Source organism: Pipistrellus kuhlii, unplaced genomic scaffold (genome assembly GCF_014108245.1).
Source record: "Pipistrellus kuhlii isolate mPipKuh1 unplaced genomic scaffold, mPipKuh1.p scaffold_m20_p_7, whole genome shotgun sequence".
NCBI classification, from domain to species: domain Eukaryota; kingdom Metazoa; phylum Chordata; class Mammalia; order Chiroptera; family Vespertilionidae; genus Pipistrellus; species Pipistrellus kuhlii.
Genome location: NW_023425573.1, coordinates 29,676,274 through 29,693,116, shown reverse-complemented (window position 1 = coordinate 29,693,116; position 16,843 = coordinate 29,676,274). Strand labels below are relative to the sequence as shown.

Below are 16,843 nucleotides of genomic sequence, written 5' to 3'. Positions count from 1 at the left end.
CTTTGGCTCGGAACTCCAGTCTGGCTTTTAGAAAATGTGTTGCTCTAATTTGGAGTTGCATTTGTTTTCATGTAATTGATAAATGAGGGCTTCTAAGGTCCAAAGGCCACTAGGAGACAAAGCTAACTTGTTCGTCCAGTTTGCTGCCGATTCTCTGCCAGTGTTTCCTCCAGCACGTTTGCCTGCCACTGCCCCTCCTGCTGCTGGCTCTGCCATATGGCCTGGCCACAGCGGTCAGTGGGAAGCAGAGCTGCATGTCAGCGACAGGGGGCCAGACAGTGGCCTCGGCCCAAGGAGGCTGGCCGCACAAGCTCCTGCATCACTGCTGAGTGGACACAGTCCTGCATCACTCCTGCAACACAGGGAAGCTTCTGATGCAAGCCACGTGCCACTGCTCTGGCGACATCCCTCCTAGGCACCCTCAGTCCTCAGGTCAAACTCAGTTTGTGAAGTGAGCTCCAGGGACCTGGGCTCTCATGGAAGCTCTGGATGTCCTAACTACTCTGGAGGGCCTGGCAGGCTCTGCTTGAATGCCTCATTTCCCAAGGAAGCTGAGAGGATGGCAGAGGAAGCCCTGGATGTCTGCTGTGAGCAGGCTGCTTTGTGTCCCCTCTGCCCAGCTTCTCCAGGAAGAGCTGCCGCTGGGCCTTTGCCATCTCCCAACTCCTTTCTCCTCCCCTTCTATGACCCAGAGCTGCCACCCATCCATCTGCCTGCAAGGGCTGCAGCCTCGCCCCACCCCATGCCTGCCAGGCCTGGGGGGGTAGGGGAAGCGGTGTGGCCTCAGGGGCTCCCTAAGACTGAAGCTGCAGGAGGAAGGAGGAAACTCCATAGAGCCCATCAGCTGGAAAGATGCCCAGGACATTCACTGGAACTGGTGAAACTAAACATTCAGCCCAAAAGCAGCATTGACAAAAAGGATGGAGTGCGGTCCATAGGAAGCACTCTGACCACAGCTGGAAGCCCACCTGCCCCACAGGGAGTCTGCCCAACTATGTCAGCACCTGCCCAGATACCAGAGGGGATGATCCCTCACCACATCCAGGGGCCTTTTACAGACACTGGTTGAATGCTTCAGACATGGCAACTTCGGACAGGTCACCCAAACACATATGATCTGTAGCTGGACCCGATTTGGAACAGAAAAGGCCATAAATGACATTACCGGACAACTGAGGGAACTTGAATATTTGTGTGGTCTACAACACAGTTGACAGTCACTATCAGTGAGAATCCGAAGTGGGGGATTCCCAGGGTTCCATGGAGAAGGGTAGAGAAATGCTGACACATTTGCTAGATTGCACTCGCAGCCACTGGTAGTCCTCAAATAGGTCAGGGGAGGAGAAGTCAACCTCTGCCTGTATCCCTGTGTCCATCCATCTATAGGAGAAGGGCATATGAGATTTCTTAACAATTTTTAAAAGTTTTCTCTAGTTTTGAAATTTAGAAGAAAACTTTGGAAGAAAGTCAGGATTGGAGTATCCTGTCCTCTGAGTACATGTTCCCATGGCCGCTCTCTTAACTCTTCAGTATTAATCTCTGTTTTCTCAGCCAGCTTCCTCAGGCAAGCACTAGGGCCTTGGCTGGGCTCTCCACTCCTCATTTACTTTTCCCTGGCCTCCCTGGGGAGGGACCAGAGCTCTGTGTCTTCAGAAACTCCCCACATCAGACCTGGGCCTCCCGAGTGGCCTAGAATAGGCCCTGGGTTACCCTAACATACAAATTACCTCCCTTTGGGGTCATCCTCAGGTCACAGCCTCCTGTTTCCCCCACACTTGGTGCAGATGCTTCCCACAGCCATCTTCATGGAGCTTGTGGAATGGCATCTCATAGCAGGGCATCTCATAGCACGGCATGTGGCCTGTATGCCTCCTCGTAACACCCAGAACTGACTCTGAGCCTGCAGGTACTCAGGGCCCTCTAGTCTTCCTCCCCAGGGCAGTGGATGGACGGATCCCTCTTCCTCTACTGGCCTCTGTGTTTCCCTTTGTGTGTGTGGCCTCGCTGGCCTCAGTACAAGCCTCCATGAGCCTTGCATGTGCTTTCTCGAGGTTTCAACTTCCTGAATGCTCAGTTGTCCCTGACAGCTATCTCCAGTCCTGAGCTGGCTCCTAAACCCTTACTTGGATCCCCTTCTCATGTGGCACTTGGATTTCAGCCTCTCTGAGCCGTTCTATTCCCTGCCCTTCTTTCCTGGCCAGCTGCATCCTTCTAGGCAGTAGCCAGCTTCTGTCCATACCTGCACCCGGAGTCAGCCCTGTTGCAGCCTTGCACTCCTCTTTCTGGACCCACCCCCTCCTCTGGCCTTTCACCCCAGCCTGGCTGAGGTCCAAAGTGTCACTCCCAGTGCCCCATTCTCAGTTTGACCTGTTAGGACCTACCTATGGCACAGGCAGGTTTGTGAACCCCCTTTCAGAAAACACAGCTTCTCATAACTATGGTCTGGAGGTCAAAGTTCATGACATGGGGGCTTTTTAGGCCTGAGGGCGGGGGGGGCAGAAAGTGGGACGGGGTTGGGGGCTCTAGGGCCTGGTCAGCTGGCAGAGAAGCTCAGAAGGAGGAGGAGCAGATTCAGGTAACAAGTCCCAGTCCTCTTTCAGGTCAGGACCTCAGTTACACTAGGATGGACACAGAAAAGGGATTTCTCAGACAGACGAATAATTGGGCTGAGGGTGGAAGAAGGCAGGCAATGTCTCTCTCAGCAGTTGTGGCAGTGGAGGAGGGGACATTGTCTCTTCCCTTCTCACCCAGGCACAGAGGTGGGTTGACATGTCTGATTGTCATTGCTGTTCTCTTGCTTGGCACAAACACAGCTTCATAAACAAATCAATTGCAGGTCTGCCTCCTTCCCCGCCTGGGGTTTCGATATTACTTCTCAGCACCGCGGACAGCGCCCATGGTCTGCATAGGTGACCAGCCTGGTGCCTGTTGGCCTTTACTCACCCCCAGAGTCCTCTATCCCTTTGTTTCTGAGATGAAGACTTTTTGATGCACCTTTCCTTTATGATGACCTCAGTCACCTTGGGTCACTCTGACTTCACCCTTCACCTCTGTAGATTATCCCCAAACCCAGCGAGCCAGCCCGGCAGCCTGAGAGCCACCCCGAGGAGACAGAGGAGGAGCTCCGTGAGCACCAGGCCCTCCTGGAGGAGCCTTACCTGGACCGGATCTCCGGGCAGAAGGAGGCCCAGGAGCTGGCTGGAGTGCAAGTGAAACAGGAGCCCTTGGAGAGTGATGATGAGGAAACAGAGCCATCGCGGGAAGTGGAGCCCAGCCAGCGCCAGCCCACAGAGCAAGAACTGCTTTTCAGACAGGTGACCAGGAGGGCAGGGCAGGCAGGGTGAGGAAGGGTGGACAGGAAAGGGAAAGTGGACTGGAGCCTGGCGGTGCAGGAGGCAAGGGGCAGGCCTGGCCTCAGATAGTGGCCCATGTTTCCAGTGTGTAATGGAAACTGAAGGGCCTCTTCCTGCCAGCCCAGGTCTTTACCCATCACTCCCTAGTGGTGTGGGAGGTGGCTGAGGGCTTATGTCTGTTTTCCTTATCTATATCCAGAGATACTGGCCATTTGTCCAGTGCACCCACTTTCCAGCCAGAGTTGGCCCAGACTCCCTAGGGATGGTTTTCTTTCAGGTCTGTAAGCTGTGATAAACATAAAGCCAAGTGTTAGTAGGGTTCAGCATAATCGCTAAAGGTTTGCGGAGGGGGATTAATGTTTTAGTTGATCAAAAAGGTAGGCAGGGCCTTTGGGGCCTGAGGAGGCAGCAGTGGCCAGCCTCGCAGATCCAGAAAAGTAGTGTCAGCCAGGTGCCCAGAGCCAGGAAGGGTTCTGGGCACTGGCACACAATAACCAAACTCACAAGAGACTAGTGAATATATCTGATGAATGATTTATTAATTTACAGTAAAAATAAAACTGCCAAATCAACAGAACACTAGGTCAACCAGGCAGGCAACGAGTCAGAACCTCGTGTTAAGAGGCCCAAGTGCCACCACGGAGGTTGCTTACTCCTAATGAGCCAGACGTGCGAGCCAAGGGGCGCTCTCGAGGTGGAGTTGGATCTTGTCCTCCAGCAACAGAGCTCTGTCCAGGGTGCAGGCCCTGGCTCGTCCCCGCCTTCTCTCCACTAGATGTCCTGGCCATCCAGTTGTGCGCCACTCATCTCTGACAGCCCAGGCATGTGGCCCTCCGCAGCTCCCCCAGCAGCACCGGGAAAGAGTCCACCTGTTACACACAGGACCTTAGATTTCTCTAGAGGCCTCTGGGTGGGCGGCAGGCCACACCCTTCACCCTTTCTGGGTTTCATGGGGGGCCCTGTGGCTGCCTGCTTGTACAGTGCTCTTCCTTTTTCTTATTCAGAGGGGGACCATCTCTCATTTCTCAGGCCACATTATAAGCACCCAGGCACTGAGCCACTGCTCTGCAAAGTGCAGTGGAAATGGCACTTAAAATAGAGAAGTTCCAACAAAGGGAGCCTTGTCTTCTGCTGTGCAGCTCCAGCAGCAGGAGTGCCTGGCTGGCTGTCCTGCCCAACAGGACCCCATGGGCCTTCATTCCCTGGTCTGTGTAGGTCTTGGAGTTATGAAGGAAGCAAGTTTCTTATTATAACTGAAATTCAATGTGTTATTAGTACCGGAAATGAGATTGGAAAGTACTTATGTAAATTTTTAGGGTAAATATCTTATAGATGATAAAGCCATCAGCATTTATTTAGGAAAAATAGCCTTATACTCCAAGCCTGAGGAAATCATTAAAAATACTAATTTTCTATGTTCTTTGGAGAATAATTAGCAGAAGTCCTCATCAGGGAAACTCAATGGTGCAAGTAGCAATTTGCAGATATAAACATGAGACATGGTGTCTGAGATTTTGGAAAATCTGTACTGGGAAGAGGGCTGGTTGGTTGTAGGTGGCCGTGAAGCTGGGTGTGAATCCAGTGGAGCCTCCTGCTCAGGTCCTCCCAGCATCTCAGGGCTCTTCATCTGCCCCCGCCCCTCTCCCCCACCCTGCGGTGTGCCTGCCTCTCCCCCCAGGGTCCAGGAAAACAGACCTTCCAGAATGACAAGATTTATACATGAAAACTGAGGCACTATTCGCAGAGGATTTGGCAGGCTCTGCTTTCTCTGGCACCTCAGCCTATAAAGTAGGATGTGGACCTTCCTTCCTTTGCTGTCCCAAAGTGGCCCTAGGGATCAGCAGCTCCTTGGGTAGGGCTGGTCTGGTCCCAGGGTCATACCTGCCCCTCGCTCCCTGTGGCTCTACTCTGCCTCCCACAGGCACCTCGGCCTGTCCACAGCATCCCATCGGGGTCTGTCTCCCTCAGGCCCTGGCTGAGTGGCCCCATGTTCCACAGACCTAGCACTTCCCCTGCACTGCAGCCGTGGGTTAGAGCCCTCTGTCCCAGCAGCCTCCACAGCCCCTTCCAGAGTCCTCTATACCCACTGGCTAGCAGTGCAGAGGTCAGGGACCTGCTGGCTTTTAGGCTTTGGGTCCTGGTTATATTTGTGCTCTTACAGAAGCCATTCCTCACACAGAAACAGGATTTTTGTGGGGAGAAAACCTTTTCATGGGTGTATGTGTTTAATTCATCCCTTTCGACTCTGTTTTTTTTGTTTGTTTGTTTGTTTTTTGTTTTGTTCTTTTCTAAAAGATGGCTATCAGTCCTGGGATTGTCCATGTAGGTCTCTACCTCCTCAGAGGCACAGCCACACACCCCCGGCCCTGTCACCCCAGCTGCTTGGGCCCTGGGTGTCAGGAACCTGATGGCTCACATCTTCCTTGCTTCAGCAGTCGTTCCTGTCCTCAAGTGAGGGTGTGGGACAGTGAGGGGCTCGGACAGGGAAACGGTGTCAAATGAAGTAGAGTTAGCATTTCTCTTCTGCGGTGGGCTCTTCAGCCCAGGTTTCTGGCATGCAGAGCAAGTGCTCTTGGTCAAAACCAAGACAACAACAGAATTAACCAGGAAGGCTGCTGGAGCATCTGGTGGCCATCCCCAGTGTTTCTCCAGGTGTCACTGTGCATGGCACGATGGTGAGCAGGTGGAGGGGAGGGCAGGCACAGGGATGAATGATACATGAGAAAAGGACATGCAGAGCCCTTAGGGAGGTGAGGTTTCTTTGAAGCAACAAATGTGTTTCCCCCTAGCAAGCGCTCCTGCTGGAACAGCAGCGGATCCACCAGCTGAGGAACTACCAGGCCTCCATGGAGGCCGCTGGCATTCCTGTATCCTTCGGCGGCCACCGGCCTCTGTCCCGGGCACAGTCCTCCCCAGCATCTGCCACCTTCCCCATGTCTGTGCAGGAGCCCCCCAGCAAACCGAGGTTCACCACAGGTAACATGAGCAGGGAGGGCCGGGGTAGGGGTGGTGTTGGGCCTAGGCTACCTAGCAGGGCAGCCGGGATATGACAGACGTCTGTCTGTGAGGTGTGCTTCAGGGCGAGTTGTCAGAGACAGGCCGCTTCTAGGCCTGGGCAGCCTCACACTTGGCCCAACCTCTTTCACTGGGGGGGGGGGGGGGAGACACAGAAGGATGGCTCACTGATGCTCCCATCTCCTGCCCTCCATCTACGATCCTGGAAGCTTTCTCCTGGGCATAGAAGCCCACCCTCGCATCTCAGAGTCATTGGTCTCAGGAAAAGGTCCATCCCAGGCCAGCGTGAGTGTGGTGTGCAGACTGGACGCCTCCCTGTCATCATCAGCAGGGACAGTGAACCTGCCCTTTCTCCTCTGTCCCTTCCTTAACTTGAGCCTATACCTAGGGCCCTGGACTTTGCATTACTGTCCTCCTTGTTGCCAGTGGTCACAATTCCTACTGTTCTGTCCTGTGTTGCCCCACCTCACCATGCCAGAGCCGGGGGACACATCTGCTGGCGGGAACCTTGTTTCTGCCTGAAAGGCTCCACACACAAGTCGGGAATGAGAATTGGGTGGTTGAGCCAGGCACCCATTGAGGTCTGAGGCACTGGGTTTGTGAGTGTGCCTTAACCGGCCTGGGGCGGAAGGAAGCCAGGGGTTGCTCTTAACACTGTTTTCATCTGATATTTATTTTCAATTATTTATTAACACAAAAAAATGTCAAAATTCAGAATGGTTTCATCCTTCAAACAATCCTTATAAAAAGTCTTACTTTTTTTCACAGTTATGTCTAAGTGTGGTTACGTTCTTTTTGTCAAGTTTTAGAAGGATATTGTCTATATTCAGAGAAAAACTTAAGTAGTGATTATCCAGAAATTAAATTATTGCTTCTCAGAAAGGAGACCAGAGACTCCACAGGTTCATGTGAGCAGCAGGTGGCCCTTCCTGGCAGGAAGCAGATCTTGGCCACTGGCCAAGATGAGCCCGGAGCCCAGCTCACAACAGAAACCATGCCTTGTCTTTCTGAACCTAGGAGCCTCAGTCAGTATAGTCCACTAGGGCCGCTTAAGAGAGAAGTGGGTTCCTGGCAGATAGACTTGGCTATTTAGACCAAAATCTCATTTCTGAAACTCTCCCTGGTCCTCTGCAACATTAATGCCACATACACCATTAATGCTGGAGATAGGAGTCCTAGGGTGGGACTCCTTTTTATGTCTTTTTCCTTTACCTCCTCCCACCCAGCAGGGTACCGCACCCCAGAGGTCTTGTCACCTTGATTCTGGGCAGGGTACCACACTGTACTTGGTCACAGTCAGAGTAACACACCCCAGAGATGTTGTCGGCTTGATTCTGGGCAGATATGCATCAAAGCCATTACCCAGTTCCCTCTTGACCTCTCCTTGGTTTTTGTTTCTTTGAACTGCAGTTGAGGGGTTCTGATGAGCATTGATTTTTCTAATGAATCGTCCCTGCAGGATGGGTCACAATGTGAGCCTCTGTCCACTTTTATGGAAGTGGTGGTTTGCCACCAAGATGGTAGCTTTCTGGGCTGGTGGTGGGCAGCCTTCTGCCTAGCTCCCCTATTGCTCTGAGGGTCTTGCCACTGCCTCCCTGCAGGCCTGGTGTACGACACACTGATGCTGAAGCACCAGTGCACCTGCGGGAACAGCAACAGCCACCCCGAGCATGCCGGCAGGATCCAGAGCATCTGGTCTCGGCTACAGGAGACTGGCCTTCGAGGCAAATGCGAGGTAAGGCTGCCCAGAGCAGCAGAGAGGGTGGCCCACACAGCCTGCAGGAATCCGGTGTGGAGTGTGGGACCCTGCGGGAAAGGGGCCTATGAGCATTTCCATGATGAGGACTGGCAGGGTGGGATATTCAGGCCTGCCTTCTGGAAGATGCCCAGAGCTATTTTCCTAAAAGCCCAGTGCCTCCTGAAGGAAGGCTCACCTCTATCCTGCACCCTAATCCCCTGTACCCACTGATCCCCTGCATCCCTCTATCCGCCTGTCCCCCCCCCCCCCCCCCCCCCGTCTCTGTACCCCGTGGTCCCTCTGTAACCCTTTGTCCTGTACCCTCATCACACGCTGTTCCACTCTCTCTCAGCACACTGTTGCTGAAACTTCTTATTTTCCATCTGGACATTCCCCTGGAGCAGTGGTTGGCAAACTGCGGCTCACGAGCCACATTCGGCTCTTTGGCCCCTTGAGTTTTTAGCAAAGAACAGCTTAAGAGTACCCTAATTAAGTTACTAACATTGTACCAACCTATATAGTTTAAGTTTAAAAAATTTGGCTCTCAAAAGAAATTTCAATCGTTGTACTGTTGATATTTGGTTCTGTTGACTAATAAGTTTGCCGACCACTGCTCTGGAGGAAACATTCTGAGACTCTTCTCCCATCAGCTCCCAGAATGCACACAGGCCGCCCTCCAGCAGGAAATGAGCCTTATTGCTTTCCTTCAGTGTCCTCTCATTTAACATTCCTGAAGCTTCTCCCAGTATGTGGAAAGTGTCAGGTTTGAAGTATCCCTCAGAATCCTAGTTCCCACGAGGCTGTGAATAGTGTGGAAATTTGAGTCACAGTCTGGTCCTGTCTTGTCTGGTTGGAATTTGATTCACAATCATAGCACCCCCACCCTCTCTGAGTGGAGTGAGAGGGTTCCAGCTGGTCCTCAGTCTCCACACTGCCTTGGATAGTGAAGGCTAGTCTTGCTCTCAGACAAGGAGGGCCCCCACCTCCTGGCCCATCAGGGCCTGGGATTCCAGTCTCTGCCCACATGTGGCTGCAGTGATCCCCAGCCAGTAAGGACAGGAAGGCTCTGCTGAGTAACATGAAGGACATTCGTTCATCCTGCTGATGGGGCAAATGTTTCCACGGAGTGACCCAACTCTCTTTGCCCTGGAGTGCAGCGTCATGAAGGAGTATAGCTCTCGGGGAGGCCTTGCCATTAGTGGGTGCATGAGGAGAGGCCCAGGCTCAGGGACACCTCACAGTACTGTCTGTGGAGGGGCTGGCAGCACCCAAATCCCAGGAAACTTTAGGATACTGGTCCCAGTCCCCAAGTACCCGTTAAGTGGGACCTGTTGTGTCTGCCACACATTGGAAATCCCACAACACTAGGGATGGGACATGGATGGCACATGCTGCTCTGCAGAGTGACTCTGGGAAGCTAGGGCCCTGCAGTTGATGACAAACTATCCATATCTCTGCATCACAGCCCAGGCCACATGGGCCACAGCTGGGGCAGGCATGTTGCAGAGAGCCAACACATCCAGGACTCTGTTGAGCCCCCCTCAAGTCCCTTCACTTCCCCATTCAAGTCCCCGTACTGCTTCATTTGAGTCCCCCTTCGCTACTCGAGTCCCCCCATTCCCCATGCAAATTCCCTCACTTCCCCATCCAAGTCTCACTTTCCCACTCAAGTCCCCCCATTTCCCCACTCAAGTCCTCCCCTCCTGCCCCTCGCTTTCCCATTCAAGTCCCCCCTTTGGGTCCCGCTCCTCTTCCTCCTCCTCCAGAAACTGGATGTTTAGGAACTTTAGTTCCCCATCTTTTCCTGATTTTTGGAGGGGAATGGGGAACAAAGGTCCAGTCCAGAATCCTTTCCTCTAGTGCCCACTGGGGAAGACCATGACCATTAATGAGGAATGGAGCTTGGCACCTGTTCTGTGTCGCCAGAGCTCACCACTAGGGGGCAGCATTGCCCCAGCAGACAGCTGTAACCTGTTCCTCCTGCAGACCACCTGGCCCTGCTTCTTCTCCATAAGGCTGCTGGGGCATCTGAAATCCCCATGCCCAGCTTCCTGTCCCTCCCTTCTCGTCCCCAAGAGGGTCAAGGAGGCCAGAGGCCTCTGCAGTAGTTTCTCAGCCAGGAAAGCCAATATGGCAAGGTGGAGTGAGACATGAAACACAGAAGAGTAAAGCTTCAACCCTCTTCCGTCTTCTTTGGCACCATAGGGGGCACCAACCTGTTCTCCCTAATGACTGCAGTGGGTCCCCAGACCTGCAGGACTTGGGTACCAAGAAGTGGAGCGGTCTGTGGTTCATGGCTCAGACCCACATCAGCACAACGGTCTAGAGGAGACTGGGTGGAAACATGTGGCCTCCACACAGCACTCATTCAGGGACCTGGGTGGGCTGTGCACCTTGAACTGCACCTCCTAGCTCAGAGTGATGTGTGGTCACTCAACCCAAGGGAGTACAGTGTTTCTGTCACCACCCCTCATACCTGGCTCCCAGCATAGGACCTGGATGGCAAAGTACATGGTCTGGGACGGGACATGTTTATAGGAGTTGACCTCCAACAGGAGAAGTTAAAGGGACTTACCAGGATCCCAGGTGTCCTAGTCAAGGCCCCTCACTCTAGGCAGATGGCTGTGGGGGTGTCCATTGGGTGGGCTCCCCTGCTGCGTCGAACTTGCAGTGGTGCTGAAAGATGAGTGAGTGGATCTTTCCTGGGAGCTCACTCCCCTCCACGCTGAGGCTGGGCCAGCAATGAGACAGCCACAGGCAGCTTGTAGCCAGCTCCCTCTGCTTTTACCTCCTGCTACAGCACGGTCTCTGGAAAAGCTGCCCTATTCTGAGGAGTTCCAGATCACCCCAGAGGTTTCAGGAGCAGGAGAAGCTGCTGGCCTGGCTCTGTGCTCAGGAGTGTCACACTATCTGGAAGCCCAGGGTGTCCCCAGACCACCACCACCGGGGCCTCTGGCGTGTTCTGACTCCCAGAAAGCCACTGTAGTGTAAAATGTCAATTTAAACTCATCTCATAAACCAACCCCTCCTGCTATAAGGTCAAGTAAATGTAACTCAACTAATGAATAGTAATTTTATGTTAATTTCTGGGGGAAATCTGAAAACAGCACTGATTTGGATAATTCCTAAACCAAAGAAAAATACAGATGAAGAGGCGTGGATGGAGATCCAAGGCCGATTCAGGTTTCTCTGGGCTCCCCGGAAGGTTGCTTCTTTCCGGCACTGGGTAATGCTCAGGGATGCGGGCCCCAGCCTCCTCTCAGGGAGAACTCAGGAGGCAGCCCACTGCCCTTGGCAAGTCCTCTCTGCTTTGAGTCCAGACCTTGGCAGTGGGGAAATAGAATAGTAATTTGGTGACAGTGAAGGTTAAAGCATTGAAGGCTGGAATTGTCTTTTTAAACATTTTTTCAGTTACAATTAAAGTAAGCCATCCCTGGAAATTTAAGAAACATTGTGTAGGTGTGGTTTGTTTTGTATTCTGCAGTAACCAAATAACGTCTGCTCCTGCACTTACACAGTTCAGTTTCCTTTGGGTGATGGTTTTCTCTTGAACCTGAGACCACTCGGGCAATATGAACGGCCTCTCCCATTGTGTCCCCACAGTGTATCCGAGGACGGAAGGCCACCCTGGAGGAGCTGCAGACCGTGCATTCAGAGGCACACACCCTGCTCTACGGCACGAACCCCCTCAACAGGCAGAAACTGGACAGTAAGAAACGTCTAGGTATTCCGAGGCCTTCCTAACTTTACTGCCCGAGGCTGTTTCCGGCCCTGTGCTCACTCGAGGTCCCATCCTTGGCCCGTGAGGCTGTGGCTAAGACAGTGAGTGTCACCCACCAGTCTCTTGCCAGGCAGGGAGAGCCCTTCTCTGTAGGGCCTGCGTCCAGTTTTAAGGTGAGGTGCTGGAGGAGGAGTTTTCACCCTGTGTATCTAGTGGGGTTCTAAGTCTTAGTTGTGTCCATATAGGAAATGGTGTGGGAACCACTGGTTTCATAGGATCTGAGACAGCAGAGGTTAGATGCTCGAGCTCCCAGCCTGCTGCCTACCCTCGCCTGCAAGGAGCCTGGTCCAAGCTCTGCCCGATGCTCTGCTGTCCTGAACCCTTTTCCCCCTGATGCACTGTGAGCCCTGGGAAAGCTGATGTCAGGGTGTGGACCAAAGATTCCCTCCACTGTCATGGCCTGAGAGCTGTCACCCCACAGAGGCACTTTTGTTCTCTGCTTTGTTCTTGCTACTTGGTTTTTCAAAGCTCAGCTCTTGTGGTTTAAGATACGACATAGGAGTTAGAACCATAAGTAAAAGTGTGGGGACCATTGGCCAGGAGCAGAAGAGAGGTTCCTGGTCCCCATGGAGGAGGGTGTGGATGTGGTCTCAGTCACAGGATGTTTATGTACATCATGTACACCCTTCATGTGAATGATCCTGCTACTCACCCCAAAAAGGCAATTGTGTCTCTCAGCTCTGGGGGGTGTTTGGGGTGCACAGGCCCCTTATCCCATTGTCATGGAGAGGGACTTAGGCAGAGGGCAGGGAAGTCTGAGCCAAGGTAGGAGACAAAGGCTCTGGAGGGGCACATAGCTTCTGGAGGGCTGGAAGCTAGAGCTGTGGTGCAGAGAAGGGCGGAGCATCTCCAGAAATGAGCCAGCATTCAGGGCCAGAGGAAAGGACAGCTAGCCTGAGGCCAGGAAGGGTTTGGAAGAAAGGAGCCTTAAGAGATGAGGACAGTGGACAGTGGGGAGAGGGCAAGTGGCCTCAGCAGGAAGAACTGATCAAGGAGACTACATGCAAAAGACAGCCACGCAGCGTGACCAGCAGTGCCTAATCCCCAGAGTCTCCAGGGTCCTCCAGGAAATGTCGCTGCTTCAGCGCAGGTCTCGCTGCCTGGAGTGTTCTCCTCCTTCTGGGAGAGGGGCCTGTGGTCCTGCTGCCGCCACTCGAACCAGTAACCCCAATTCCAGCCACAGGGAGGTCCCTAGTCACAGGGCAACATCAAGTGTGTGCTGTTTGCACCCATGATACTATAACTCACTCTACTTTTGCTTTTCTGCTAAACTTTGTTTTAAAATCTGTTCACGTGGCTATGAGAACACCTGATTGGTTTCCTTCTCACCACTGGGATCTATTTTAATCTGAGGGTTGTTCTCACCAGGACACGCCACTGCCGTCAGTCTGAGTGTCCCAGACATGGTAATAGCTGGTGATTATCTCAGGTATTAACTTAACCCTAATTAGGTGTTTAAACACTGCTGGGTGGCTTCTCTTCCTCTTCTAATTGAATCCACAAATTCCTGAGTCCTGTGCAAGACCTGTGTAGCGATGTGCAGGGACAGCTTGGCTGGGCTGCAGTGCACTGTGGACTCGAGGGGGCTGGTCAGTCACCCTCCTAGGTGTTCCTGAAAGTCAGGGGGTCGTCTTCTGATGGTGGTGACCTGGGAAGGGCTGGGGAGGCTTGCTCCTGTGTGCTGGAGCTGGACAGGCTTTTCCAGGTGGCAACTTCATGTACCATCCAAGTGAACGTCAAACATTTGTCAGTGGGGGTGGGTCTGTCTTTATTCACATTCTTGAAAGATCCCTGTGTCTGAAAGGCTCATTGTATTCCAGCTCCTTTCCCTGTTTACAGCTTGGGAGTGAGGGGGGTTGCTGGGGCCTTGGGACTTACCCCAGTGTTAGGGCCATCAGTGAGGCTCTCTTTGGAGCCAGGTCAGATCAGATGATTGAGGTTTGCTCAGACACAGCCTCAGGAGCATGGGGCTTTGCCATACAAGGTGCACAAGCTCTGGCTGGAAGCAAAGCCCACCTGTGGGTGCCACCCCTGCCTTGAGAAAGGTCCCGCAAGCCCAGGACCCACTGCCCACCAGGTGCCACCCCGGTATAGAGGGTATAGTTCTATCTTTGAAACTAGGTTGCCCTCAGTTGGGGATGTATGATGGTACCCATGCCTTCAAGGAACCTACACCATTTTCAGAGCCTACTCTGGGCTCAGTTCAGCCAGGCGCCCTGTGACCTTGGCCCTCTGACCTTGGCTCTCCTTCTCCTGCAGGCTCGCTGACGTCCATGTTTGTCAGGCTGCCCTGTGGCGGTGTCGGGGTAAGTATTTCTTTAATGTGTAAATAATGTCCTGTTTGTTCTCAGCGTCCCAGTGGTCACAGAAACCGCCGCCTCGCTCTCTGCCGAGTGGATAATGGCTGCCAGGTGTTTTCCATAAACGGGCTGGCAGCCGGGCTGCCCTGCCGCTCACACGTGTGGCTTCAAAGGCCCCGTGAGCCTGTGAGCATTTGATGGCTGGACTCGGGCACCTTCCTGGGGAGGGTCGTCTGGCACCGTGGCTTGCCTTAGGAAACGGGATCGGGTGTGCAGGCTGGTCTCCTTGCTGCAGAGCAAAGTTTGCTCGTTCCGATTCAGGTGGTGAAAACCCTGGTTGTCCCGATGTCCAAACCCAGGCCCCAATGAAGCTCAGACTGCAGAAGCCTGATGTTTAGGGGCCATTGAAGTTCCAGAAGCTGCCAGTTTGGTGTGTTCACTGCTTTTCCAACTCTGACATGCTTTTAAGCAGATCAGATCAGATCAGGGGGACACTTATGAGGACCTGAGTTTTAATGTGGGCACTGAATAGGAGGACTTTCTGGTCTGGGTGTCAGCCTCCCTCAGTTCAGAGAAGGTGGGGTCTCCCCAACCAAAGCCTCTTTAATAAAGGAGGGACTCCCGGCCCACACCCACTTAGATGAGGGTGGGGGCAAGATCAGAGCTGCAGTTTGAAAGTGAGACCAGGCCTCCTTCTGGCGATCTGCTGGCCCTGAAGTCCCAGCGACCCGGGAAATGACCAAGTGGACAACAAAGCTGTCGGGCTGAAACTACGCAGAGGCGGGGTGTGTGTGTAATTACAGATCTCAGGGTGAAGCCCAAGGTCTGGATTCTGTTATGGAAATGAGACGAAATTGTTTTCTTCCTGAGTCTTTACAAAAATCGCTGCTTTGAAAATTATCCCGTCAGAAAGGGAATCAGCGGCATTTATTCATCCACCACCAAGCCCTCCTAGAGTTGTTTTATTCTGAATTGTAAGTAGGCTGCAATCTCTTAATTCGGGGCAAATTTCTGGCCAGACTTGAAAAGGTTTGGATTCGCGCAGCCCTGCAGCTAACACGGGGCAAGGCAGGACTTACAATTTGCAAATGAAAGCGGAGTGGGACCTTGAGCTAGATATCCCTCCCCAGTGTGAGTCCAGACCTGACCGCAGGCTGACCAGAGCCCAGCTCAGGGACCAGAGCCCAGCTCACACCCAGGCACAAGAGGCTCCCACGCTCGGGGACAAAAGTCCCAGCACATGGACTGGTAGAGGGGCGCCTGGGGGCTAATTAGGAGTGTGAACTGCAGGGTTTCTCTTTCCATTGTTTCCATAATTACTGAGTCGCTGGTGCAGCACAGTCCTCCTGGGCCTCAGCATCTCCTTCCAACACCAGGGTCCAGTCCCTAGAGGCTTCAGGAAGCACAGCCGACCTTAGGAGGCCAAGGGTGGGTGGGAACATTATGAAGCAGTAAGAGAAGCTGCTCCCTTTTTCCTGAGTTGCTTTAAATTAGCATTTAGGTGTATAACTCATTCTTCCTTAACTGTATTAAAAGAGGCTAAGATGATTTACCTCTTTTCAACCCAGGTAAAAAATTGCTTTGCTCACCTCCTCGTTATTTGTAGGTTTCTCTTAGTGAGGACTTGGTGAGTCCCCTGCCTGGTGGTACTGAGTGCTGTGCCCGTGCTCTGCACTCCTAAAGGGCCACCTCGTCTGTCCACCCCAGTCTCTGTGAAAGTCTTCTCCACCCACTCATCTTTGCATGCAGTGGGTCCTGCCCTGAATTAACAGGCACATTGCCACCTCACTCTAAGCAGGGTTGCCTCCTGATGGGGCCACTTGTCCAGGCTGCACTCCCCAGACCCTCATGCTTCTGGAACTTGGGGCTGAGGGTTGACCATCCCAGGCTTATCCACAGTCGAGTGGCCAGCAGCTGGAGGGCCAGCCCTGAACTAGTGGAAGATCCTGGTATCCCACTGTGGGGCTAGGGGCTGTCCTTGGCTCTGGGTAGGATGGTACAGGACCCAGGGTGGACAGTGGGAAAGCAGAGGCCTTCGAAGTACATGGTGTGTGTGAATTCACTCCCTCCCCACACTGAGTTACTTAGCCCTAAAGCCTAAATCTTCACCTGTAGAGAGAAATAGCCTGAGTGGTTTTGCCCAAACTGCCTTCAGTCCTTAGAGGAGCAGCCTTGGCTGGCCTGCCCATGAAAGTGTCATCTTCCTGAAGGCACAGGCAGCTGGTGGTTACCTCCACTGGCTGTCAGTCAAGGGCTGTCACCTTTGATTTTATGACGTGTTTCTGCAGCCAGGGCTGGGTGCAGATGGTTGTGTGAACAGCCCGTCCGAGGACAGCAAAGCAGTGTGCCCTAGCTCAGAAGCCGGGCTTTGGAAGTTGAATATCAAAGCTGGGAGAGTTGGGGAAGCGCACAGCATTCCTTTGACATTTGGAAACTATTTAAAGAACATAGAGGTTTGGTCGTTGGAAAAAATAACCCTCGAGAAGTAGCACTCATCAGACAGTGGCTCAAACCCCTCAGAAATGTACTTTATTCTAAAGCATCTGGCTTTGAAGATACAGCTTCAAGACTTCCTTGAAAGAAGTCCATCCACCCACATGAATAGTCAGTGTCGTAATCAGGTGGGCAAGAGCCTGTGCGGCACCAGGACACACCT

The 16,843-nt window shown here is 53.0% G+C and overlaps 1 protein-coding gene across 17 annotated transcripts in view; it reads left to right on the top strand.

The window, feature by feature from the left end:
• HDAC4 (histone deacetylase 4) overlaps window positions 1-16,843 on the top strand; it is a 224,851-nt gene that overhangs the window by 175,210 nt on the left and 32,798 nt on the right. For 14 of the 17 annotated variants that reach the window (XM_036422314.2, XM_045575421.1, XM_036422309.2 and 11 more), the window contains 5 exons: window positions 3,057-3,314; window positions 6,143-6,329; window positions 7,970-8,103; window positions 11,710-11,830; window positions 14,147-14,193. In XM_036422314.2, coding sequence (XP_036278207.1) covers window positions 3,057-3,314; window positions 6,143-6,329; window positions 7,970-8,103; window positions 11,710-11,830; window positions 14,147-14,193 — 747 coding nt within the window. The remainder of the gene's footprint in view (window positions 1-3,056; window positions 3,315-6,142; window positions 6,330-7,969; window positions 8,104-11,709; window positions 11,831-14,146; window positions 14,194-16,843) is intronic. The other 3 variants (XM_036422319.2, XM_036422318.2, XM_036422313.2) reach the window with 1 other exon arrangement.